This window comes from Muntiacus reevesi, chromosome 2, assembly GCF_963930625.1.
Source record: "Muntiacus reevesi chromosome 2, mMunRee1.1, whole genome shotgun sequence".
NCBI lineage: Eukaryota > Metazoa > Chordata > Mammalia > Artiodactyla > Cervidae > Muntiacus > Muntiacus reevesi.
Window position 1 is genome coordinate 86,963,538 of NC_089250.1, and position 22,930 is coordinate 86,986,467.

Below are 22,930 nucleotides of genomic sequence, written 5' to 3' on the forward strand. Positions count from 1 at the left end.
GGTGGGATGGCAGGGCTCTGTGCCTCCTGGTGGCTTCTAGCAGTGTCCCCTCTACCTGCAACCCCCCCACACCTGCACATACCTCTCTGCACCTTCCCTCATGCAATGCACAGGGGATTTTTTTCCATCACCTGACCTGTACAACGTTAGTAGTAGTGTTAGTCACTCAGTCGTGTCCGGCTCTTTGTGATCCCACAGACTGTACCCTGCCAGGTTCCTCTGTCTATGGAATTCTCCAGGCAAGAATACTGGAGTGGATTGCCATTCCCTTCTCCAGAGGATCTTTCTGACCCAGGGATCAAACCCGGATCACCTGCATTGCAGGCAGATTCTTTACTGCTTGAGCTACAGGGAGGACATACAATGTTAACTGCCCCTCAAGACCCACTGCCTGGAAGATCTCCCTCTGGGACCTGGGGATTCCCCGTTCTCCACCTTTTATGCCTTTAATACCGATCTTACAAATATTCACAGGGACTCTGGTGCTTTGTGCTAACATTGTTTCTAAATCTCTTATTAATAAACCCAGCCTGGGGTATCTTGACCCTCAAAGAGCCATAATCACCCGATTATGGCAATTATTTAAGTGGCCAGCATTCTTCAAGTCCACAAATAAAAGCACTGGAGTCAATCTTTGGGAAAATTTCAATGAAACTGCATGAGAAACACCACACAGATGCAGCTGAATTAGATATGCTCTGAAATTACAAGGGTAAGGAGCATAAGCTCCCGAAAAACAACAGCACTGCAAAGATAAACTCTTGACATCTGTTCAAGGATGAACAGAGACCTCAGGTAACTGGGGGATGAACAGTGACTGAAGTACATGAGAACAGAGGAGATCAGAAGCTAATACAGTATTTCCTATTTGCCTTAGTGAAAGCTGAAAAGTCACTCTTGGATGTTCTGGACTCAACTTTGTACATGTCTGGCTGTCACTCAACTTCTCTGTGATGAGGCTGGTAGCTGTTGAACCGAGCTGTGAAAGTGGGGTGGAGGTGACACCCGAGGGGAAAGAAAGTGAGCTAAACTACAAATACCATGATGGCAGGATAGAGCAGCAGGGATCTGGCAGCAGGGACGTGACAAAAAGGCATGAGGTCAGTGTCACAACCTGGGGGGCAGGGGGATGATGCTCTGTATTTCATTTCTCCACTGACACATCCCTGAATGTTTCTGATGCTGTCTTAAAACATCCAGAGACTATCTAAGCCTTTGTCAGCCACCCCCATCTCATCCCTGCCTCTGCTGACAGTGGGACCATTATGACATCTTAGATTCAGAGCATTGACTATGGACTGTCCTGTGCCTATACCATAGGTTATGATGCTCACCTGACTATGTGTGTGTGTCTGTAGGGGGAAGGAGCTTTGCCTCAGCAGCAAACCTGACCAGCGTCTCCTGGTATGAAGATTATTTTTTAAATGTTTTATTTTGATTGAAGTATGTGCATGCATGCTGAGTTGTTTCAGTCGTGTCCAACGCTTTGTAATCCTATGGACTGTAGCCCGCCAGGCTCCTCTGTCCATGAACTTCTCCAGGCAAGAATACTACAGTGGGCTGCCATGCCCTCCTCTAGGGGCTCTTCTCAACCCAGGAATCGAATCCATGTCTCCTGCAATGCTGGCAGATTCTTTACTACTGAGCCACCAGGGAAGCCCCAACTGAAGTATAGTTGAGTTACAACATCATGTTAGTTTTAGGTGTACAACCTAGTTATTGAGTTACACACACACACATTTCTTTTTCAGATTCTTTTCCCATATAGGTTATTACCAAATATTAAGTAGAGTTCCCTTTGCTATACAGTAGGTCCTTGTTGGTTACCTATTTTATATATAGTAGTGCATATTTGTTAATCCCAACGTCCTCATTTATTCCTACCCTTTTCCCCCTTGAAGATATTTATGCATAACTACTGTTATTTACCACCAAGCAAAAGACACGGGCTAAATGACAAAGGCAGTTACCAAATATTGTGCCCATTTTCTCTAAACCAGTCACAAAAAACAAACCACCACCACAACATCAACTGCAAGGGCTCTGGAGGTAGCGTGTTGCTTTTTGGGTGGATAATTCTTAGAAATAAGATGGGAAACAAGACTGCTTCAAGTTAGGAGGAGGACGGACAGCAAAAGGATGACTGTTGTTATTTCTGTTTAGTTGTTAAGTAGTGTCTGACACTCACGATCCAAGGTACTGGAGCCCGCCACGCTCCTCTGTCCGTGGGATTTCCCAGGGAAGAACAGTGGAGTGGGTTGCTGAGATCTCCAGGGGATCTTCCGTATCCAGGGATTGAACTCAGGTCTCCTGCATTGCAGGTGTAGTCTTTACTGCTGAGCCATCAGGAAAGCCCCCAAAGATGACTGCTTGCAGGATATTCTGCCCTCTCCTCCATTCCTGGTCCTGGAGCTGGTGGTCACATAGGACTGTTGGACCTCATAGAGGCCAATCTGGTCAGACTCCCTTGCCACTGGACTCCTGTATCCTGGGCTGCAAAGACGGCTTCATCTTTGGGGCTTTAGACATCTAAGGGGCAGCAAAGTGCTCAGAACCTCCCCTCCCAGAACCACCCTACAATGCGTGGTCAGAGTTAATAGTCACAAGTGTACATTACTGTAGGAATGAGCAAAGAATGAATGAATCAGTGAGGAACCGGGGCTAACCCAGGCATTTGGGTCTGGATGGGGTAAGGAGGTGCTGGTGTAAGCATAAGCGCCTCCAGAAAGACACACAGGTCCCCAGCCCGACGTCAATGCCGCTGCACCCAGCACTCCTGCTCCAGCCCTGCCCCATCTTTCTCCAGAGCACTCAGCACCACCTGACCTATTCTATTTTGTTTGTTTCCCAACAAACAGGTGAGCTCCACAAAGGCCGGGCTTTTCATTTGCTCGGGTCACCACTATTTCCATAGCAGCCAGAACAGTGCCTGACATACAGCAGTCCCTTGGCGGATTTTGTGGCCTGAGTGAAGGGCTGTCTCTGTCTTCCTAGAATGGAGAGGTCCCTGTGGCCCTGCTTCCAGAGTGTCCTCACCCTCTGGAGAAGAACTGTTGGTGGCAGCAGTGGGTCACGGCATGTTCGGGGCTCAGGGAAGAAAAAGCGAGCAAGGAGGCCCATCAGCTCCCATCAGGCGGGAGGCCTGACCGTGTCAGGACGGCTGGGTGTGCTGGGGCATCGCTAATTAGGGCGACCTTGGCCATGCCTTCCTGTCCACCACGGGCCTGAAAAACACATACCAGTGTTGCCTGGAAAGAAGATACCCCCTCCAAGTTCCAGAATGCCCGAGTTAGACAAGAAAATAACCACTGAAATGCTTTTCAGCAATGTTAAGAGTTTGCTTTCAGCTGAAGGAGAAGCTGACAAATCACAGCAAGACACCCAGCCTTCTAGGTCTGCACTCCAAACAAAGAAGCAGAAACCATAATACTGAGTCATTCTGCCTCTGATATGAGATGGGCACGTGTTCTGTGCCCAGTTAAATAATTAGCACTCTGACTCTTACTTTTGAAAGCAGCTCTGATTAGATCAGCCCTGGACTCAAAAACTTTCAGAGGCTCCCACTGCCTGGGGAATAAAGCCCCAGTCTCTTGACCCAGTGCCTAAAGGTCTCCCCATGGATAGTGGTACAGTAAGTCCACCAAATGTCTGCTTAGTCCTGCTGTCAACTGAAGCCTGTCCTCGCACTCAAGCCGCGGCCCAGACAGTCTGCCCTGCCTTCTCCTCCTTACATCCCATTCTGTTTTCATGTGGGTGTCTCTCCCACTTGGATGTGAGCTCCTAAGTTCAGGAACAACATCTGTGTCACCCACACATGCCCGCATGCCTCGTGGATGAAAAATGTCACCTGCCATATCAGTAAACAAACGATGTTTCAATCATCAAGCTGTCACATTAGAACCACCCTGACAGTGAGCGTGGAGGGGACTCGGGATGGAAACAAACAGGATACCCATCTCCAAACCCTCAGCCACCCCCAACCCTGCACCCCGAAGGGACTTGGGATGGGAAAACACAGGATACTGGCCCTGGGTAGCTGAGTTGTATCAAAGGAATGATTTCAAAGGGCCCAGACTCTTACATTTTGCCATACATGGGAAAGTGCTAAATTCCTTACTCTGAGATATATGGTTTTCGTTAATTAACAGTAATCTTTTAACGGGACTTTCCAGTTGGCACAGTAGTAAAGAATCTGCCTGCTAATGCAACAGACGTGAGTTTGATCCCTGGGTTAGGAAGAACCCCTGGAGTAGGAAGTGGCAACCTACTCCAGTATTCTTGCCTGGGAAATCCCACGGTCAGAAGAGCCTGGTGGGCTACAGTCCATAGTGTTGCAAAGAGTAGGACATGACTGAGCAACTAAGCATGAAGGCAGTCTTTGGATGTTCTGACTATCTGGTCTTTGTTGCAAAAACTCCTATATGTTCTGGCTCCTCTCATACATCTTCAGAGTAATTCTTTAGTGCTGAGAGGCTGTATCTCAGGCTTAAGTTCTTAGAATATCTGCTGAGTAAAGTATAATTCTTAACTCATGTTGTGTACTTTTTTCAGTCAAATCCTTGTCACACAGACATTGGGCTTGCGCTTGTTCAAGGGGCCTGGCCTCCACATGCCCTCAGCTTTATCTTTGACAGAGGGATAGTGGTACAGTAAGCCCCCGACACATGAGCAAGTTCTGTGAAGAGAGCGCGTTTGTAAGTCCAGTTTGTTTTTGTTCGTAAGTCCAACAATGTTAGCTTAGGTACCCAACTAATACAATCAGCTATATAGTACTGGACGGTAACAGGTTTACAAGATTCCTCACAGAAGTAATAAATAAGGGTTTCCTGGAGGTTCAGCTGGTAAAGAATCCGCCTGCAATACAGGAGACTTGGGTTTGATCCCTGGGTTGGGGAGATCCCCTGGAGAAGGGAACAGCTATCCACTCCAGTATTCTGACCTGGAGAATCCCATGGAATGTATAATCCATGGATGGCTTCGCAAAGAGCTGGACACGACTGAGCAAACTTTACTTTCACTTCACTTTCACATAAATAATACATAAAAAACAAACACAGAAAATAAAACATTTTAAATCTTACAGTACGGTACCTTGAAAAATACAGTGGTATAGCACAAGAGCTGTGCATATTCTCATCTTTGAAAGTTTGCAACTTGAAGGTTTCTATGTAGGAGACTTACTGTATTGCTAAAGATCCAATCTGATGACTTTTCTGCCATCCCCACTCCCCCCCAACATTCACATCGGAATCTAAACCTCTCTGCAGGCACTGGAGTCTGGAGTCTGCTCCCACTGCCCTCCCCTCCTCCTGACCTCCCCCACTCACCTCCCATACAGGATCAGAGCTTCTCAGGCACCAGGCCCTCTGCCAGCCTTGATGCTACTCCCATACCCACTCAGAATTCGGCCCCTACAGGTCCAGCTGCTCCTCTTCTAAGAGACTGCTCCCTGGTCATTTCCTCCAAGAAACCCCCCATCTGCCCCAGGACCCAAGTACCTGGGCCTCTCCCCTGGGGCCCCTGTGCATACCCTCATCCTGTTTGTCTATCTGACTCTTCCAGGGATGTGAGCTCTTTGAGGACAGAGACCATGGATAATTGTGTCCCTGGGAAGATGTGCAATTACCATTTCCAGAAGACACAGACCTCCAGATTGGGACGCCCTGTTCCTTAGACTTTGAACGTTATAGCTGCAAGACCCCTTGTGGATCCCGTGTAAGTCTGTCCAGCCAGAGGCACACACCTGGCCCCTGGGAACTGAAGACAGACAGGAGGCGTCAAAACTGTGTTCTCTCCTTTCCCGGCTCAGAATGTCTGTGGGCGTTTCTGAAGCAGAATCAACTGGCTAGCTTCCAGAAGGCTAAAACTACAAAAGGCAGAAGGAAACATCCGTCACCACGGCATGGTTCACTTTTCTGGCAGCCCCAAGTTAGCAGAAGGTTCTAGCACTAGCTCATGCAAAGAGGTCACCACTGGGAGAAATTCCTGAAAGAACTTCTGATAAGGCCGCGAGTGCCCCAGATCTGCTCTGGCTGATTCCTGCTTGCCGTGGCGGCCTCTGGGATCAGAGACACCGTCCACCTGTCTCAGGGTCAGAGAAGCTAGAAGGCTGTATGTCATCATCATGCCTGCCCGTGACAGTCTTTCCAGGGTCACGAACCTGACATAGCTTCCCTTGTGTGCCTCCCTCTGGTGCCCAGCTTCACACTGACTCCTGGGAGCTGAACCCCCTCTCAGGTCACGCCTGCAGTTTCCACAGCACCCACATGGGTCCCTCTGGTCAGAATCCTTCCTGAGTACTGAGCACTTCAGGGCATCTCAGTGCCCTGGCTGGCTGTCAGTGAGAAGCAGGGAAGGTGAAGGTGGGAATGTTGATGGTCTGGGGAAAGAAGGAAGTTTTTAGCGGGTTACTGGGGAGACCGCAGGCTTGAGGCTGAAAATTCAGGACAGCTGGGTTTGGGAGGTTTTCATACCCACACTCCAGTTCTTGACAACAATGCCTGATATGAGGAAGGCCTGATCATTCTATAATGCCTTGTGCAGCCAGCAGACCTGCAAGCTGATTTTCTTTATTTATTTTTTTGGTTGCATTGTAAGGCATGTAGGATCTTAGCTCCCCAACCAGGGATCAAACCTACGCCCACTGCATTGGAAGATCAGAGTCTTAACCAGTGCACCACCAGGGAAGTCCCTGCAAGTTGATTTCTGCAAAGTGTAATACCTGCCTGACTCTGCAGGGGTGGGCAGTCCTGGCAGACCCACTCCTGCAGTTTAAACAGGCCAACATGAGCTGGCCTAACGCTGTGCCCTAAAGGCTGTGAAATGCCATAAAAATGCCAGGAGCTGTCACTGTGTTGTGATATTCTCTATGGGGTACAAGGCAGTCCATGCTTACTTTATCAGCTGCCTTGTACCCCATAGAGGATATCACAACACAGTGACAGTTCCTGGCATTTTTATGGTATTTCACAGCCTTTAGGGCATGGTGTCTCATTCGATCACACAACAATCTTTTGTGCTAAATGGTGCATGTGTCATCACCCTCTGTTTACAAACAAGCATCTGAGGCTCCTGGAGCTTAAAAGACTTGCCCAAGGAGCCTCCCCTCTCTCGCAAGTGGCAGCAGATCAGGACTCAAACATCCTTGGGGCCCAAAGAGAGTCGCCTGTCAACTGATATGGTATGGTGAGTCCTGCTTCCTACGTTTCAGCATATCAGCAGCATTTTAAAAACCTGAGATTCAAGAACTCCAGGGCCTTGACAGTCCAAGGGCAGCCCGTGGGTCAGCAGCATCAGCAACTCCTGGAAGCTCATTAAGAAAGCAGAACCTCATGTCCACCCAGACCTATGGAATCAACGTCGGCCTATCGACAAGATCCCAGAGACTCAGAGTTTGAGGCAATATATGATTTCCTCCCTGTGCTTTGGCTGACTTTTCTAGCCTCACGTTGGGGAACTAGCCTCAGTGGGGAGGTCTTGAAGGAAAGAAACTTCTACTTGATTGTTTCCAGAAAACCACTAGAAAAGTTGGCTTATCTGGCCAGCTTCACACTCTGAAAATGGTCTCTACCTTTTTCCTTCTCTCCCCAGCTTCCTGCTGAAACTTTCACCAAGAGATACATCTGCTCAGTTGACTCTAGATTTTTCCATTCGTTTCAATAAAAGCACAAACATGGAAGATGCGATTTCAGTTTGCCTTGATTTCTGGGAATCCTAATATCTGTTTAAAGAACTCCCAATGTGATAGGGGATTAAGATGTACAAACTACTGATACCAAAAAGGACCCAATGGGGCTGTGGCACAAAAGCTTTTCTGTATCCTGTATAGCAGTAAAGAAGGTTGTCACAGTCATCAGTGATTCCAGCCCTCCAGGACACTCAGGAAGGAGGCGAATACCTGCACAATCTGGCAGTCACTAGGCTGCAGTCACTCCCTGTGGTGAGCACTGGGGAACTCACGAGGTGAAGAAACAGGATGGGACCCCTGGATAGCTGAGATGCATATGAAAGGAATGAGTTCAGTGACCCCAGACTCTTGCATCTCTTCCATACATAGAAAAGTGGTAAATTCCTTAACTTGGGATACCTGGTTTTCTTTAATTCACAAAAATACTTTTGATGTTCAGACTACTTGCCCTTAGTTGCAATCTTCTATACAACCTGACACTGCCCACCCCCACCTTGCTGCCTCCACCCCACTCCCACCCCCCACCCCACTCCCACCCCCCACCCTGGCTCCCAGGAGCAGTTTTCTCAGGTCACTTGAGATGCTGTCTCCCAGCCCTGAAGTCCTAAAAATCCCTGCTGAATAAAACGTAACTCTCAACTTTTAGGTTGTCACTATTTTTTAAGTCAACACCCCCAGTTTTTGATTACAGGAAACAGGCTTCATTCAGCCTCCATGGCCTCCCCTGAGGTCCAATGAGCAGGTTCAAACAGATGCTAATCAGAGAAGGGAGGGGATTCGGAGATGAGGAAGGAACAGGCAAGGAACAGCAGTGCAGCCGTGGGGCAGGGTCTGGTTCCCCTCAAGGGATACACAGGAAAATATGATTGAGCCATTCTGCAGACACTGAAAGCCCCAGCCGGTGGGAGAAGTTGGCTGTGTGCTGCCCACAAGCACGTAGACCCCAGACCAATTGGAACAGAAGGATGATGAAGCTGACTCCCACCTTCCTCACCACCAATCAATCAGAAGAATGCTCGTGAGCTGATCACATCCTCTCTAAACCATTAAGATGAAACTCCTCACCCCGCCCTCCAGGTCAGGACACACAGTTTTGAAAGCATTAGGCTGCTGTGGTCCTCTTTGCCTGGTAAAGCAATAAAGCTATTTTTTTCTACTTCACCCAAAACTCTGTCTCTGAGATTTAATTTGGTATTGGGGTATGGAGGCCTGATTTGGCCTCACTATTAGGTATAAAACAAACTACATGGATATACAGTTCAATGTGGAGAAACAGCCAATATTTTATAATAACTATAAATGGAGTATAGCCTCTAAAAACTGTGAATAACTAGATTGCACACCTAAAACTTATATAATATTGTACATTAACTAAACATCAATAATTAAGAAAAAAAAAAAAAAACAGCCCAAAAAAAGAACTCCCAGTTTGAGATGTGACATAGTCATGAGTTTCTAGGTAAACTATGTGATGTTAACATTTCCTTTCCCTTTTCTGAGAAAGAATATTCTTTCACTTCTCTAGTGGTGTGCCTAGATTAACTGACATGCCCAATCATTGACTGGTAAAATCAGCAGCTCTGTTTAGATACAAGCAGAACACAATTTATAACCAGAAAGATTTTTTTTTTTAAGTGGTGAGCTCAGCTCTAGTACAGAAATTGGGCAAGGTTTTACCTGGCTTCTCTAATCAAGTTATGGTCTTGCCCCCTGCCTTCCAATGTTCTCCAGCTGACATAATAATCACTATGATTCTCTTCTGATTTTTCCCAGATATTTTTAACAGGCAGACCATAAGCTGAAATCAAGTTGTGACGTCTTTCTATGTTTAATCTGCTTCAGTGATCTTTCATTTTTTCCCCCTACCTTGACCTTTTAACCAACTGAGCTTGGTTCCTTCTGTGTTGTTTTCAGCAGAATTAATTAATGGCGCTGGGCCTGCATTAATGGCCAGCGATGCCAGTCTTGTCCCAAGGTGAGTGTTACGTTAAAGACACATGCTTAGGGCAGTGGCCGGTGTTGCCTCTCAGGGATGCCCTCTTTGAATCCACATGTTTGAACAAAGCAGAAAAAAGACCATTTCATCTTCCCTCCAGTAATTCTCCATGAAGAAGGGGCACATATAGCCATTTGGCGAGAGGCAGTAGCATACTATCCTACTCTGTTTAAAGAAAGGCAAACTCCTAATTACAAACTGAATACACTCAGGGCTACTTTACTGTTAATGCATTATTTACTGAATATTTGCTTTTCTCTGTGACTAAAAGCAGGCCATTATTTCTCTCCTGACTTTGGGACAATCTGGGGCTCTGTTAAAGTTTCTAAACCCATCTGTTTCAGTCTGCTTTTAGCTGCTGTTCAGAAGAGGTACATTAAGTGCCTCTCGAGTGATTTCTGGCTGGGCCATGAAGCCACTGATTTAAGTCAACACTGACACTGCCCCAGGCCTGGGCTCTGGTTCTGAGTCCCAGGCTGCCACATGCCTGTCCAGAACTCGCTCCCAGTCCTTTCCACTAAGGGATGCTGGTCATTCCAAGCTCACCAGTGCTCCTTCCTCTAGAAAGAGTGCTCTGACTTACTGCTTGGCCTTTTAAAGGAGCCAGTCCAAATTATCTCGGAACATTCAAAAACTTTGGCGCCTCACACCTCCAAGTTGAATTAGACATTGACAAAATGGTAGAATCTCAGAAAAAAAATTCTGATCAGAGTATAACCTTCATTCCTAAAACCTCTTTACTCCTCGGACTCAATGATGTTTTTAGCTACCTTGCAACTTCTAAAGGCAACTTTTCAGACCGGGGCTGAAGTTTGAACCAAATGGTAAATGGTACACGGTGACTGTATAGGGGGTTTGGCGGGGTGGAAGTAAGGGGGTGGGGTGGAAAGAAGGCAGTGGTGAAGGAGTGAACAACCCTCAACTTCCAAATTTTTTTCCACCTCTGAAGCTGATGAAAGATAAATTCCCCAGGCCCACCTGGTCACCTTGGCCAGTATTCTTTCCTGTTTTTTTTTTTTTTTTTTTTTTCTCCTGAGTAAATCTGATTTGGGCCAACAGTACGGTCCTTGACATAGTTACAGAGGACCTCAGCTTTGGGAGATCATGAGATCTAGGGATGGGCATAGATGACACCCCAGGGCCAACACTAAGCATCTGACTCTCGAGAAGGTTGGGGCACCCTGCTGTACATTGTAGCAGAGGGCTGGCATCTGGACTTCTGACCTCTTTTAAAGGGAGGTCATATCAATGAGAAAATACGCTTGTGTAAATACAGTCAACAGAGTTCAGACAATGCTTTGACTTTGATGGCAACACTGCCAGATATTCAGACACCCCCTCCAACCACATAATCAAAAGAGGAAATGGCTTGTGTCCAGAGGAAAAGAGTAATCAAGTCTTCGCCATGAGCATCCGCGGGGTCGAGAAGGTAAGTTACAGGGAGTAGCCACTTCACCTGGCTCCATGGACCTATTCTCAGCCCAGTCTGAGGAGGATAACAGAGCCATACAGTTTTCCCGTTTCTACCCCTTCTGGGGACTTACCAGAGCCCATCTCTGCAAGCTGCTGCCTTCTCCTGCCTACTCGAAAGGAGTTCCTAGGGCAGAAGGGCTAGAGGCAGAGGAAGGCTGTTCACCACTTCTGAGGGGAATGAATTCCGATCCTGGAACCTCACTAAGGCAATGAGTGACACGGTGACTTCTCCCTGCTGTGTCTGCCGGCCCATCTCATCACCCGCCCGGCAGCATCAGCGTTCCGGAGAGCAGCCCCATGCTGAGCCAGCATCCCGGCGGAGGTGCCTACCTGTATCTCTGCTTCACTGACTGCTTCTCCGCTGACTTGCAGATGTGCCCCGCGTAGTACAGGGGGAAGAATAAAAAGTTCCAGTTGGTGGCAAACCACGTCAGGGTGAAGGGAGCATCGAACTTCCTGAAGGTCAGCTTGGCGAGCTGCGTGGCGCCCGCCCAGGAGGCGCACACGCACAGCACCACCGCCACGCCCCAGAAGATCTTCTTGAGCTGCGCGCGGGAGCATCTCCAGCAGCGGCGGCTCGGTCTCCCACCGGCCTCGGTCCCCGCCGGCGCCTGGGCCTCTGCCGGGCCCGGGGAGTCCCGGGGGCGCTCCTCCCCTGGTGGCAGAGAAGGGAGAGGTTAACTGGGGCCCGCACACCTTCGCGTGGCCAGGCTGAACGGGGTTGGGGTGAGAGGGATGCCAAGAAGGTAACCGACCCCCCACTGCTATTGTTATTGCCCCCCTGCGGAGGAGAGTTGGGGGGTGGGTGGGAATGGGGGCCTGGAGGCAGCTTCCTGAAACAAAACTTGAAGACGTTGTCTCTGGTTTTCTTATCCTCTAGAATTGTTGTTGTTGTTTAATCGCCGAGTCGTGTCCTACACTTCGTCTAGAATCCTCTAGAAGCTTGAACCCCAAAAGACGGTTCAGTCGTGGGCTGGCAGCATCAGCACCACCCCCAGCTTGCTGGCAATGCGGAATCTCCAGAACCCTGGCATCAGATGGTGTACTTCAGCAGGTGATCTCTGTGCACACCTGGAGAAGCGGAAACATTTCTCCAGGACGCAGAGTGGCTGAAATGTTTTTTCCAAGTATTTCACCAGTATTTCAGCTCACAGGGACTGATGTGCAGTCCCATCGCTGGGCAGTGCTAGGGGCTGGGGATTCCCTGCTGAAGAGGTCACAAGCATTGACCTCTAGAAGCTCCCCTTACAGTGACAGAAGCTCCTCCGTGCCTGTCACTTAAGGGCATGGATGCCAACAGGTCACCTTCTTTTGCATGTAGAGCAAAAACAGATGTCCTGGAACTTCCCTGGTGATCCAGTGGCTAAGACTCTGTGCTTCCAATGTAGGGGGTGTGTGTTTGATCCCTGGTCTAGGAATTAAGATCCCACATGCCTTTGGGGTGTGGCCAAAAAAAAAAAAAAGAAATATATATCTGTCACTTGTTGGAAAAGACCCTGATGCTAGGGAAGACTGAGGGCAAGAGGCGAAGGGGACGGCAGAGGAGGAGATGGTTGGATGGCATCACTGACTCCATGGACATGAGTTTGAGCAAACTCTGGGGGATGGTGAAGGACAGGGAAGCCTGGCGTGCTGCAGTCCATGGGGTCGCAGAGAGGTACGACAGGAGTGAACAAACAACAAACCTCTTGCTCCTCTATTTGCTCTTACTGACTCCTAGCTGATGGCCATCAGTCCCACTGTGAAGTGTTACTTAAAAACCACAGCCCCTGGCAGCTGGTGCTCTGAAAGCCCTCGGACGACCTGCTGGAGGGCTAGGTGACTTCTGGAAGCCAGGCTGCAGCAGCACTGTTCCCACAGACCATGAGAAAACGGAAAAGGCATTCTCTCCCACTGTTTGGTTTCCATTCATGATTGTGTGCAGGTCAGTCAGCTGGAAATTTAAACAGAACTGTAACTTGTGTCAGGTGTGACCATGGATGGGGGCCAATTTCCAAGAGATGGCCTACTTGCCTTTTATATGTTCAGCCAGGCACTCAGCTGAAAGAGGGCAGAACCTACAGTGGTGCAGGAGATGGGTACAGAGTATATTGGGGTCAAATGGTACTCTATGGACGTTGTTTAAACTTAATTGTAATTTTAATAGCTCTAATACTGTGAAACCAAGTTTTATATATTACACTGTCTGAAATATAATAATTCTTTTAAAAATGATCCTAGTTGTGGCACTCAAGATCTTGGTAACTTTAAACGTAGCATGGTAGCATGTGAGAACTCTAGTTGCAGCAGCAAGGATCAAACCCAGGTCCCTGCATTGGGAGTGTGACATCTTAGCCACTGGACCAAGGGAAAGTCCCAGAACTATAATAACTCTATGAGGCAAAATTCTGATTCAAGGTAGCCTATTATATGTTGTTATTATTTAGTCACTAAGTCACGTCCAACTCTTTTCGACCCCCATGGACTGTAGCCCACCAGGTTCCTCTGTCCATGGGATTTCCCAGGCAAGAATACTGGAGTGGGTTGCCATTTCCTTCTTCAGGGGATCTTCCTGACCCGGGGATTGAACCCTCGCCTCCTTCATTGGCAGGTGGATTCCCTACTATTGAGTCACATGGGAAACTTCAGTCTATTATATTAGGTGTTAGCTAATCGTAGCATTAATTGCCAAGTCTGGCTGTATCTCTCTTTTGTGTTTTTTTGGCCATACCACACAACCTGTGGGATCTTAATTTCCTGACCAGGGATCAAATCCAGGCCCTCAGCAGTGAAAGTGCAAAGTCCCATTTTTTGATTGGGTCATTTATTTTTCTGGAATTGAACTTCAGGAGTTGCTTGTATATTTTTGAGATTAATCCTTTGTCTGTTTCCTCTGGGCATACACACTGAGGAATCCAGATCTGAAAGAGACATGTGCACCCCAATGTTCATTGCAGCACTGTTTATAATAGCCAGGACATGGAAGCAACCTAGATGCCCATCAGCAGACGAATGGATAAGGAAGCTGTGGTACATATACACCATGGAGTATTACTCAGCCGTTAAAAAGAATTCATTTGAATCAGTTCTAATGAGATGGATGAAACTGGAGCCCATTATACAGAGTGAAGTAAGCCAGAAAGATAAAGAACATTACAGCATACTAACATATATATACGGAATTTAGAAAGATGGTAACGATGGCCCTATATGCAAAACAGAAAAAGAGACGCAGAAGTACAGAACAGACTTTTGAACTCTGTGGGAGAAGGTGAGGGTGGGATGTTTCGAAAGAACAGCATGTATATTATCTGTGGTGAAACAGACCACCAGCCCAGGTGGGATGCATGAGTCAAGTGCTCGGGCCTGGTGGGCTGGGAAGACCCAGAGGAATCGGGTGGAGAAGGAGGTGGGATGGGGGACCGGGATGGGGAATTCGTGTAACTCTATGGCAGATTCATATCAATGTATGACAAAACCCACTGGAAAAAAAAAAAAAAGAAAGTGCAAAGTCTCAATCACTGGATTGCCAGGGAAGTCCCAGGTTGTATCGCTTTTAGCCAAGGGTAATCCAAACTCGATAGGCATGAGTTTAAGTAAACTCCGGGAGCTGATGATGGACAGGGAGGCCTGGCGTGCTGCTATTCATGGGGTCGCAAAGGGTGGGACACGACTGAGCGACTGAACTGAACTGAATCCAAAGCCTTTGTAGCTGGCCAAGGAGAGTTAAAATGCCCTTTACTGATCCCAAATCCTTGACACCATTTAGTAAATATATTGTGCTCCTGTACCTGCTTTATTAATATTTATTCTTCCTCCTCCTCTTTCTTTTCATGTGTGCATATATCTGAGTCAGAAAGTACTTGGAAAACCACATGCTTGACCACCTCTGAGCTTCCAACAAGTTGTGTGTTTCTGGCATGGGCTGCAGAGAGGGCAGAAGCAGAGGGGGCAAAAGCAAGGAAGACCCCTCTCCTTCTGCCTGATACCCTTCCACTAGGACGTTGTGACTTTGTTCACAGTAAATCACTACAACTTCCATTTTCAGATAGAAGCACACATGTTTTAGTGTGTACACTAAGTCCCTGACATTTGGGGGTGAGCCTCTGCAACCCGTCACCACTGAGTGTTCAAGCAGTGTTAGGGTTGGGAGATTCCTTGACCACCAGCATCAACTATCAGAAACTCATACCAAGAAGATAATTACGGAGATGAAGAAAAAAATGTCCACATAGAAAGGAAATGCAGTTTCACAGTACGAACTGGTCATTTAAGAATAGAACCTAGAGGAGGCTGAAAAAAAATTCAGGCTCCTAAAATGTTTTTTCATCCAGTTTTGCATTATGGCCAATTAAGTTTGAAAACTTAAAGAATGAAGCTATGACTGATGCTATGCAGTGTTACAATGAAGGAAAAAAAATCACCAAATCATGTAATATTGTACTGTTAGGACTTCCCTGGTGGTCCAGTGGTTAAGATTCTGCCCTCCAATGGAGAGGATGTGGGTTCAGTCCCTGGTTGGGGAAAGATCCCACATGCTGCGGGGGGTGGGGGGGTGGGGGGGGTGGGGGTAGGGATAATCACCCAAATAAACAAAACAAATTGAGCTCATAAAAAATATAAAATTAAATTTCTCTTTTAAAAAATTGTACTATTAAAATGTCTTTATATATATTTGGATTAAAGAAATTATATCCAACTTTTTAACCTCTCTGGTTCATTTGACCAGGGCATATTGATAATACACATGCAAAATAAAGACATTCTGAACTCTATTATTAAAAAATAAGATAGAACTATGTTTCCCTAAGTATAATGCAATTAACAGGTACAGAATTATCAGAAAGAAGGATCTCATGATGAGAAGTTTGGAAAACAGGTTCTTTTGCTACAGGACTAATAGATGTAGTAGATTTCCAAAAGGCAGCTAGAGAATGTGTGCTTCCCATATTACTTCAACATAATACCTGTGGTAGGACTGGGGTCCCCTAGAATAAACTTTTGGAAACACTGGAATAAACCATAAAGAATTAGAGGTATTCAAACTCAATACATTGCAAACTTTCCATTTCATGGCCTGGAGTCTCATATAGTGATAAATCACTTACCAATTTCATTACCTCACTCATTCCTAATACTTCTTTTAAACTAGACCTACCTCATGTAAACTCAAAATATTCTTTACAGAATCATTACAAAAGTATTTCATAGTATAAATAAATACAATGCACTGCATATTCGAATCTTAGTACCTAGAGATATCACTGGACATTATGCTGCATTTTCCCCAGCAAAATTTGTATCTTTGCACAACACATACACATTGACACACAGCAAAACTGGGATTATACTGTATTTTTGGGCAGCAGTCATCTAACCGGATGCATAAGAGCACGTATTTCTAAATCTCACAGGGCTGCATATACTGCAACACATCCAAGGAGCATTTCAATCTACTAAGGAAGTTACCATGAAGCATCTGTCCTGTGCCAAGAACTCTGGGTGGTCAATAAATAAATATAAAACATGATTGCATCCTGCTCTTCAGGAACTTGCAGTCTATCTGGGAGTGACAAAACAGATCTATGAAAGAATTACAGAACAATTACAAATGGAGAAATTTTGACTGTAAGGCAAACTCTAAAGAGAGTGACACCAGTGTGGCTGTGATCCCAGAAAGATCAGAGGAGGCAGAAGCTTGGCTTGGGTCTTACAGGATAGAAAGGATGAAGAACAAGAGAAGCAAAGATCAGGATCAGGACCTGGTCTGCCCCAAGAGTGATGAGGAAGATGGTGAGCTCTGCCTTGTGCCACTGCAATGCCCAATCTTGCTCTGGCCAGATACACAGCAGGAGAAGCTGCCAGGCTAGCAGAAGAGACTTTAGCAAATTCAGATTTTGGAACTTACTTTTTCTAGGAAGTAAATACACATGCCCCAGTGTCCATAACAAACAGATAAAACTAAAGAATAAAGATAGAATGACACAATGAATTTGGTTAGCAGACGTGTTTATTCTCCCGTATTTGAAAGGCAGCAAATGCATCCCATCCCATGCTACCATTCTCAAGGTCGTTTTCAGCAGCTATCCAACTGATGCTAGATTTCAGAAAGGAAGAATGACACTGAGGGGGCCAGTTTCCCCTTTCAAAGTCCTCTTGTATACTCTTGTGCAAGAAATTCTGATTTATTTTCTCTCCCCTCCTAAATTACAAGTGACTCCTCTGTACCAGTGGCTTCTGGGTCACAGCAACACAAGTAACCAAGTGTTTGTTGTCACTCCTTATCACCCCTGAAAGGGCACTGCAGAGTGTCTCAGAGAAATCAGGGCTGAATGAGCCTCATGCTGCATCCTGTCTCAGCTCCTCTGACCACGATGACACAACTAAAATACTCTTAATGTCACCCTCACTCGCCAACACCCCCTTCCCACTAACAAGCCCTCTAGTTATGATCTTGAATTGGCCATCCTAACCTTGCACTTGAGCCAAGGGTTCTGGGCTCAGTGCAAAGGAGATGATACATTCTGACCCCACGGGTGTACTGACAGATGTGGTCATCGTGGCATCATGCATCTCCCTTTGGCTGTGTTGTCTCTACACGTCCTGTTTACATCACTTGATTCACTCGAAACAGCTGGGGGACAGGTGGGCGTTTCCCAATTACTGTCACTGGAGCTGCTTCCACTGAGCATTTTGGAGAAGGGTATGTGTGTGTGTAGGGAGAGTGTTCTCTTACACACAACGCAAGTCCACAGCACGCTAAGATATAACATTACCTGTGCGTAAACCTCCATCCTGAGCTGTGTTCATCCATGCTAAGTTGCTTCAGCTGTGTCTGACTCTTTGTGACGCTATGGACCAGAGCCTCTCAGGCTCCTCTGTCCATGGGATTCTCTAGGCAGGAATCCTGGAGTGGGCTGCCATGCCCTCCTCCAGGGGTCTCCCTGACCCAGGGCTCGAACCCCTGTCTCTTCAGTCTCCTGCATTGATAGGTAGGTTCTTTACCACTAGCATCACCTGGGAAGCCAATGATTATTATACTATTATATATCATAATACAATAACGGAGTGGGTTGCCAGTCCCTTCTCCAGGGGATCTTCTCGACCCAGGGATTGAACCCAGGTCTCCTGCATTGCAGGTGGACTCTCTACTGTTTGAGCCAGTGGTCAGCGTCAGGCAATTTACTGGAACCATACATTAGTCCTACCTGCAAAATCACATCTGATACTTCTCTCCTACAAGGGATCTAGAAAAATTTGCACTCTTCAGTCAAGCAGTACCTAGAGGGTGTGTCCCTACCTAGCAGAAGGAAACTCTTGGAGCTCTGGTTCAGTGGCTAACTCATTCTGGGACCCAGGCAAGTCCTCTGTCCCATGAGGTGTCCATTGTTTTATGCTGAGAAAATTAAGAATTGAGGGCTTTTTAGGTTTAGTTAGTGAAAGGCATTTCTCCAACAAGAAAGCAAGAAAATTGGAAAATCACTCACTATAAACCTCAAATTCCCATAAAATGGCTCTTCCAAGCTTCTGAGAGAACACAAACAGTGACTTCTCTAGTGGTCCAGTGGTTAAGAATCCACCTTCCAATGTAGGGGATGTGGGTTCAATCCCCGGTCAGGGAACTAAGATCCCACTGGCCTTCTGCTTGACAACTACTGAGCCCACAGGCTCTAGAGTCCATGTTCTACAACTAGAGAAATGTCCACACGCTGCAACAAAGACCCAGCACAGCCAAAAAAGATAGAGAGATAGAACACAAATACTTCTTTCTTGAGGTCCCCTAGAAAAAGCAGACCCTTGTTGACTCTTTCTCTGAAGAAGTAGCCAGGAAGTTCTGCACTTAGAAAGTGCAAGAGTCAGTCTTAGGGATAAGGGACTCACAGCTGGACTCAAGGACAACCCATGGGCTGCCCTGGGCCCAGCCTCCTGGAAGTGGAGGGCTTATCATCCTGAAGAGAACAGGAGAAGAGACCGCCCCATGACGCCCCCATCAGTAATATCTACACGGTTAATTTTTCAAAGTTGTTTTTGAGGACTAATTTTCCTAACTGTAAAATTCACTTGTTTCAGAAGTGCAATTCACGATTCTTAGTACATCTACAGAATCGTGAATCTATCACCCCATCCATTCTTAGAACACTTCCATCATCTCAAAATGGGTCCTCCTGTGTGCTCTGAAGTCACTCCCCAGCCCCCTGCTCCCATCCCAGGCAACCACAAATCTTCTATCACTACAGATTTGCCTACTCTGGCTTTTTCATACAAATTTGTCGACTTTTGCATCTGACTTTTCACTCGGCATAATGTATTTAAGGTTCCTCCATGGCACTTATGGCATGCGTCAGGAGTTCGTTCTTTTTACAACTAGATAGTAGGGCATATGGCTAGTCTATATTTTGCTTATCCAGTTATCAGTTGACGGCCAAGGGTACAGTTTCTAGTTCTTTGGCTACTGTGAATAACACTGCTATGAACACTCATATATTCAGTAAGTCCCCTACACATGAACCTGCAAGTTGCAAACTTTCAAAGATGTGAACATGCGTTCCATCAGCGTCAGGTGTGAGAGACATGGCAGCCTGCCCTCCGTCTCCTAATGCTGACGATCCTTCAGCTCCACCATCTCCCACCTCCACTCCCTCCTCTGGGCAGTAACTCTTCTTGCCTGTTCACTCGATGCCAGACCCTGTATGCCAGCTGTTATCCTGTACTACTGTACTTTCAGGTTTCTGTACTGTAAGGTTAAAATGTTTTATTTTTGTTTGTTTCTATGTATTGTTTGTGTGAAAAGTATTATAAGCCGATTACATATTACAGTATGGTGCAATATAGCACATTGTGTTAGTGGGGTACCTGGGCTAACTTTGTTGGACTTAGGAAAAAAATCAGACTTCAGAATGCACTCTCAGAACAGAACTTGTTTGTATGTTGGGGACTTACTTTAAGTCTTTGTACAGATATGCTTTCGTTTCTCTTAGATGGACTAGTTAAAGTTTTAGCCAATTTACTGACACGTACTGTGAGGCATAAGGCAGACACACACCCTTTCCTAGGGGAGCTTGTCTGTCCAAGTGTTGGGGTTTACGGTATCCACGTCGTAGATGGGTCAATGTCTCCAAACTGACCCACACAAGACACAATTGATGGCTGCTCTGGGAACAGAGCCCCTACCCTTTTCTTCTTCTGGATTGCCCAGGGAAGAGGGCTTGATGAACGATTTTCCCAATTGCTGATCACTGACGCATATATCCTTTCAGGGCCTTGTCACCCAACGAAACAGCTTTTATAAAATCAGGAGCTTGGAAGAAAGCTTTTGTTTATGGCCATTTGCAAGTGTAATTCATCTCCCAAATATGCAGTTTGGGTTTTGTTTACCTCATCTACTCATTAAATACTTGCTCAGTGAATTTGCGTGTGACTGTTTCTTTTAAAACGTGGTTTGGAGGGAAGGGAAGAAAAGGCTGCCACATGTGTAAGGCCACCCCAGGCCCTGGGTGTCCCCAAAGAAATCCTGATGTATGATGCCCACCTGCATTTGTCAAACTATCTGTTTGTATTCCCGGCCTTTGGATCAGAAAATATTCCCACTATTCATGCATGATGAAGGCTCAGTCACACTCCTGTCTGGCAATGGGCCCCGGGAAAGATGGACTCCACAGATAATTAAAGCTGACCCTGAGTAAGGGAGAAGAAGAGGGCACAGGGAAGCAAAGGGCAAGTGATGAGCTTTGTTGGTTTTTTTTTTTTAAGTTTTTTTAGACTGTGTGTTCATGCCATTGCACTGCTTGCAGGATCTTAGTTCCCCAACCAGGGAATTGAACCCAGGCCCTTGGCAGTGAAAACCTGAAGTCCTAACCACTGGACCCCCAGGGAATTCCCCATGTGACAGTTAAACATACAGTATATATACTCTCTGCCAGGAGATTACACACCTTTTTTCAAAATTTGCCTTAATGTTGGCAGAGTATGACTATTCTTCCTTTGCAGGACAGCTGAGGGTCTCACAGTTAGTTTCCCAAGGTCACAGAGTAGTGAGGGGCTGAATGCAGTTCCAAGCATCTGTCTGACCCCAAAGTACCCAGAGGAATGAATAGCATCCTTATTCTTAACTTTGGAAGTGATTGGTGCTGACCACCCTGGTCACATCTGCCGATCACTAAAGAGGGGCTTTAAGTTTTCAAAAGGACAGACTCTGTCTTTAAATTTGAAGCATCCTGAGTGTGTATGGAACTCTGGGCTGGGGTTCACAAACATGAAATGAAGACTTTTGTGAGCTGAGTGTCTATGTCCTCCTTCAATTTATACATTAAGACTGTAATCTCCAATGGCTGCATTTGCAGTTGAAGCCTCTAAAGTCATAATGAAGGTTAAATGAGGTCATAAGGGTGGGGCCCTGATCTGATAGGGTTGGTGGCCTTATGGGAAAAGAGACAGCAGGGAGCTCATCCTGTGCACATAGAGAGAAGCTGAATGAGGACACAGCAAAGAAGTGGCTGTCTATAAGCCAGGAAGAGCGCCTCCACCAGAAGCCAACTTTGCCTACACCTTGATCTTGGACTTCCAACCTGCAGAACACTCATAAAATAAAGTCATCCAGGCGGTGGTACTTTGTCATGGCAGCCTGAGCAGACTGGCCTGAGGGTGTTAGAGTGGGGAGTGCACTGTTTGTGAAGGTGTGAGGCATAGACCGAGAGCTGTCACTGTGCAGGAAGTGGTGACAAGCGGTGGATGAGTATTTGTTGTGATAACTTCTTAGAAGAAATACCGCCATATCGTAACCAAGAGAAGACTGCCATGTGATATGGCATGCTAGACAGCATCCTAGAACAGAAAAAGATAGTAGGTAAGAACCAGAGAAATCTGAATAGATATGAATTTTAGTTAATATTAAGGCATCAATGTTGGCTCATTGTGATAAATGTATCATACTAATAGAAGACATTAATAACAGAAGAAACTGGATGTGAAGTACTTAAGAACTCTCTGTACTCTCTCTGCAACTTTTCTGTAAATCTAAACTGTTCTAAAATAGGGCATCCCCAGAGGCTCAGTGGTAAAAAAATCCACCTGCAATGCAGGAGACATGTGTTTGATCCCTGGGTTAGGAAGTTCCCCTGGAGAAGGAAATGGCAACCCACTCCAGTATTCTTGCCTGAAAAATCCCTGGAGAGAGGAGCCTGGCAGGCTATAGTCCATGGGATCGCAAAAGAGTCAGACACAACTTAGCGACTAAACAACAACAATTCTAAAATACAAGATTCATTAAAAAAAAAAAAAAAAGAAAGGAATAACTCCCATGGATGACTACATTAGAAATAAGAGGTACTTCTCTGAATTGCTTAAGCCTTTGCTGTAATTCCTGGAGATTAACATGTAGAGATAGATGACGACATGGCAGCTGCAAGTTGTTTTTAAAAAACAAAATTATTTCCCTGGTGTGGATACAGAATTGGGAGGTGAAGGAAGGCTGCTTTTTAAAAGGGGGTGGAGCTGGCTGACGGCAGGAACTTCACTGGAAGTCCCACCTGGCTGCAGCGCCAGTCTGAATCAGCCCCAAATCTGGCCTGCTCCTTGGCCATCATCACCCCTCTGAGGACAGACACTAGTGCTGGCCCTTCCGCCCCACTCCTCACATCCTTAGAGGTCCCCAAATAACTCCCAATATCCAAACCACACCGCCTCTTGCAGGGGATTTAAAACAATTCTGGAATGTTCACAGCCCAAAGCAAATATGACTTCTGAGAAGGTGAGTAGATACGGGTAAGCTTGAGATAATGCCCTTAGCGCCTGGGGGA

At 46.3% G+C, this 22,930-nt stretch overlaps 1 protein-coding gene across 2 annotated transcripts in view; it reads right to left on the reverse strand.

Annotated features, from left to right (window-relative positions):
- Positions 1-22,930, reverse strand: part of SLC35F3 (solute carrier family 35 member F3) — a 430,537-nt gene that overhangs the window by 102,112 nt on the left and 305,495 nt on the right. For both annotated transcript variants that reach the window (XM_065922293.1, XM_065922294.1), the window contains one exon: positions 11,487-11,811. In XM_065922293.1, coding sequence (XP_065778365.1) covers positions 11,487-11,811 — 325 coding nt within the window. The remainder of the gene's footprint in view (positions 1-11,486; positions 11,812-22,930) is intronic.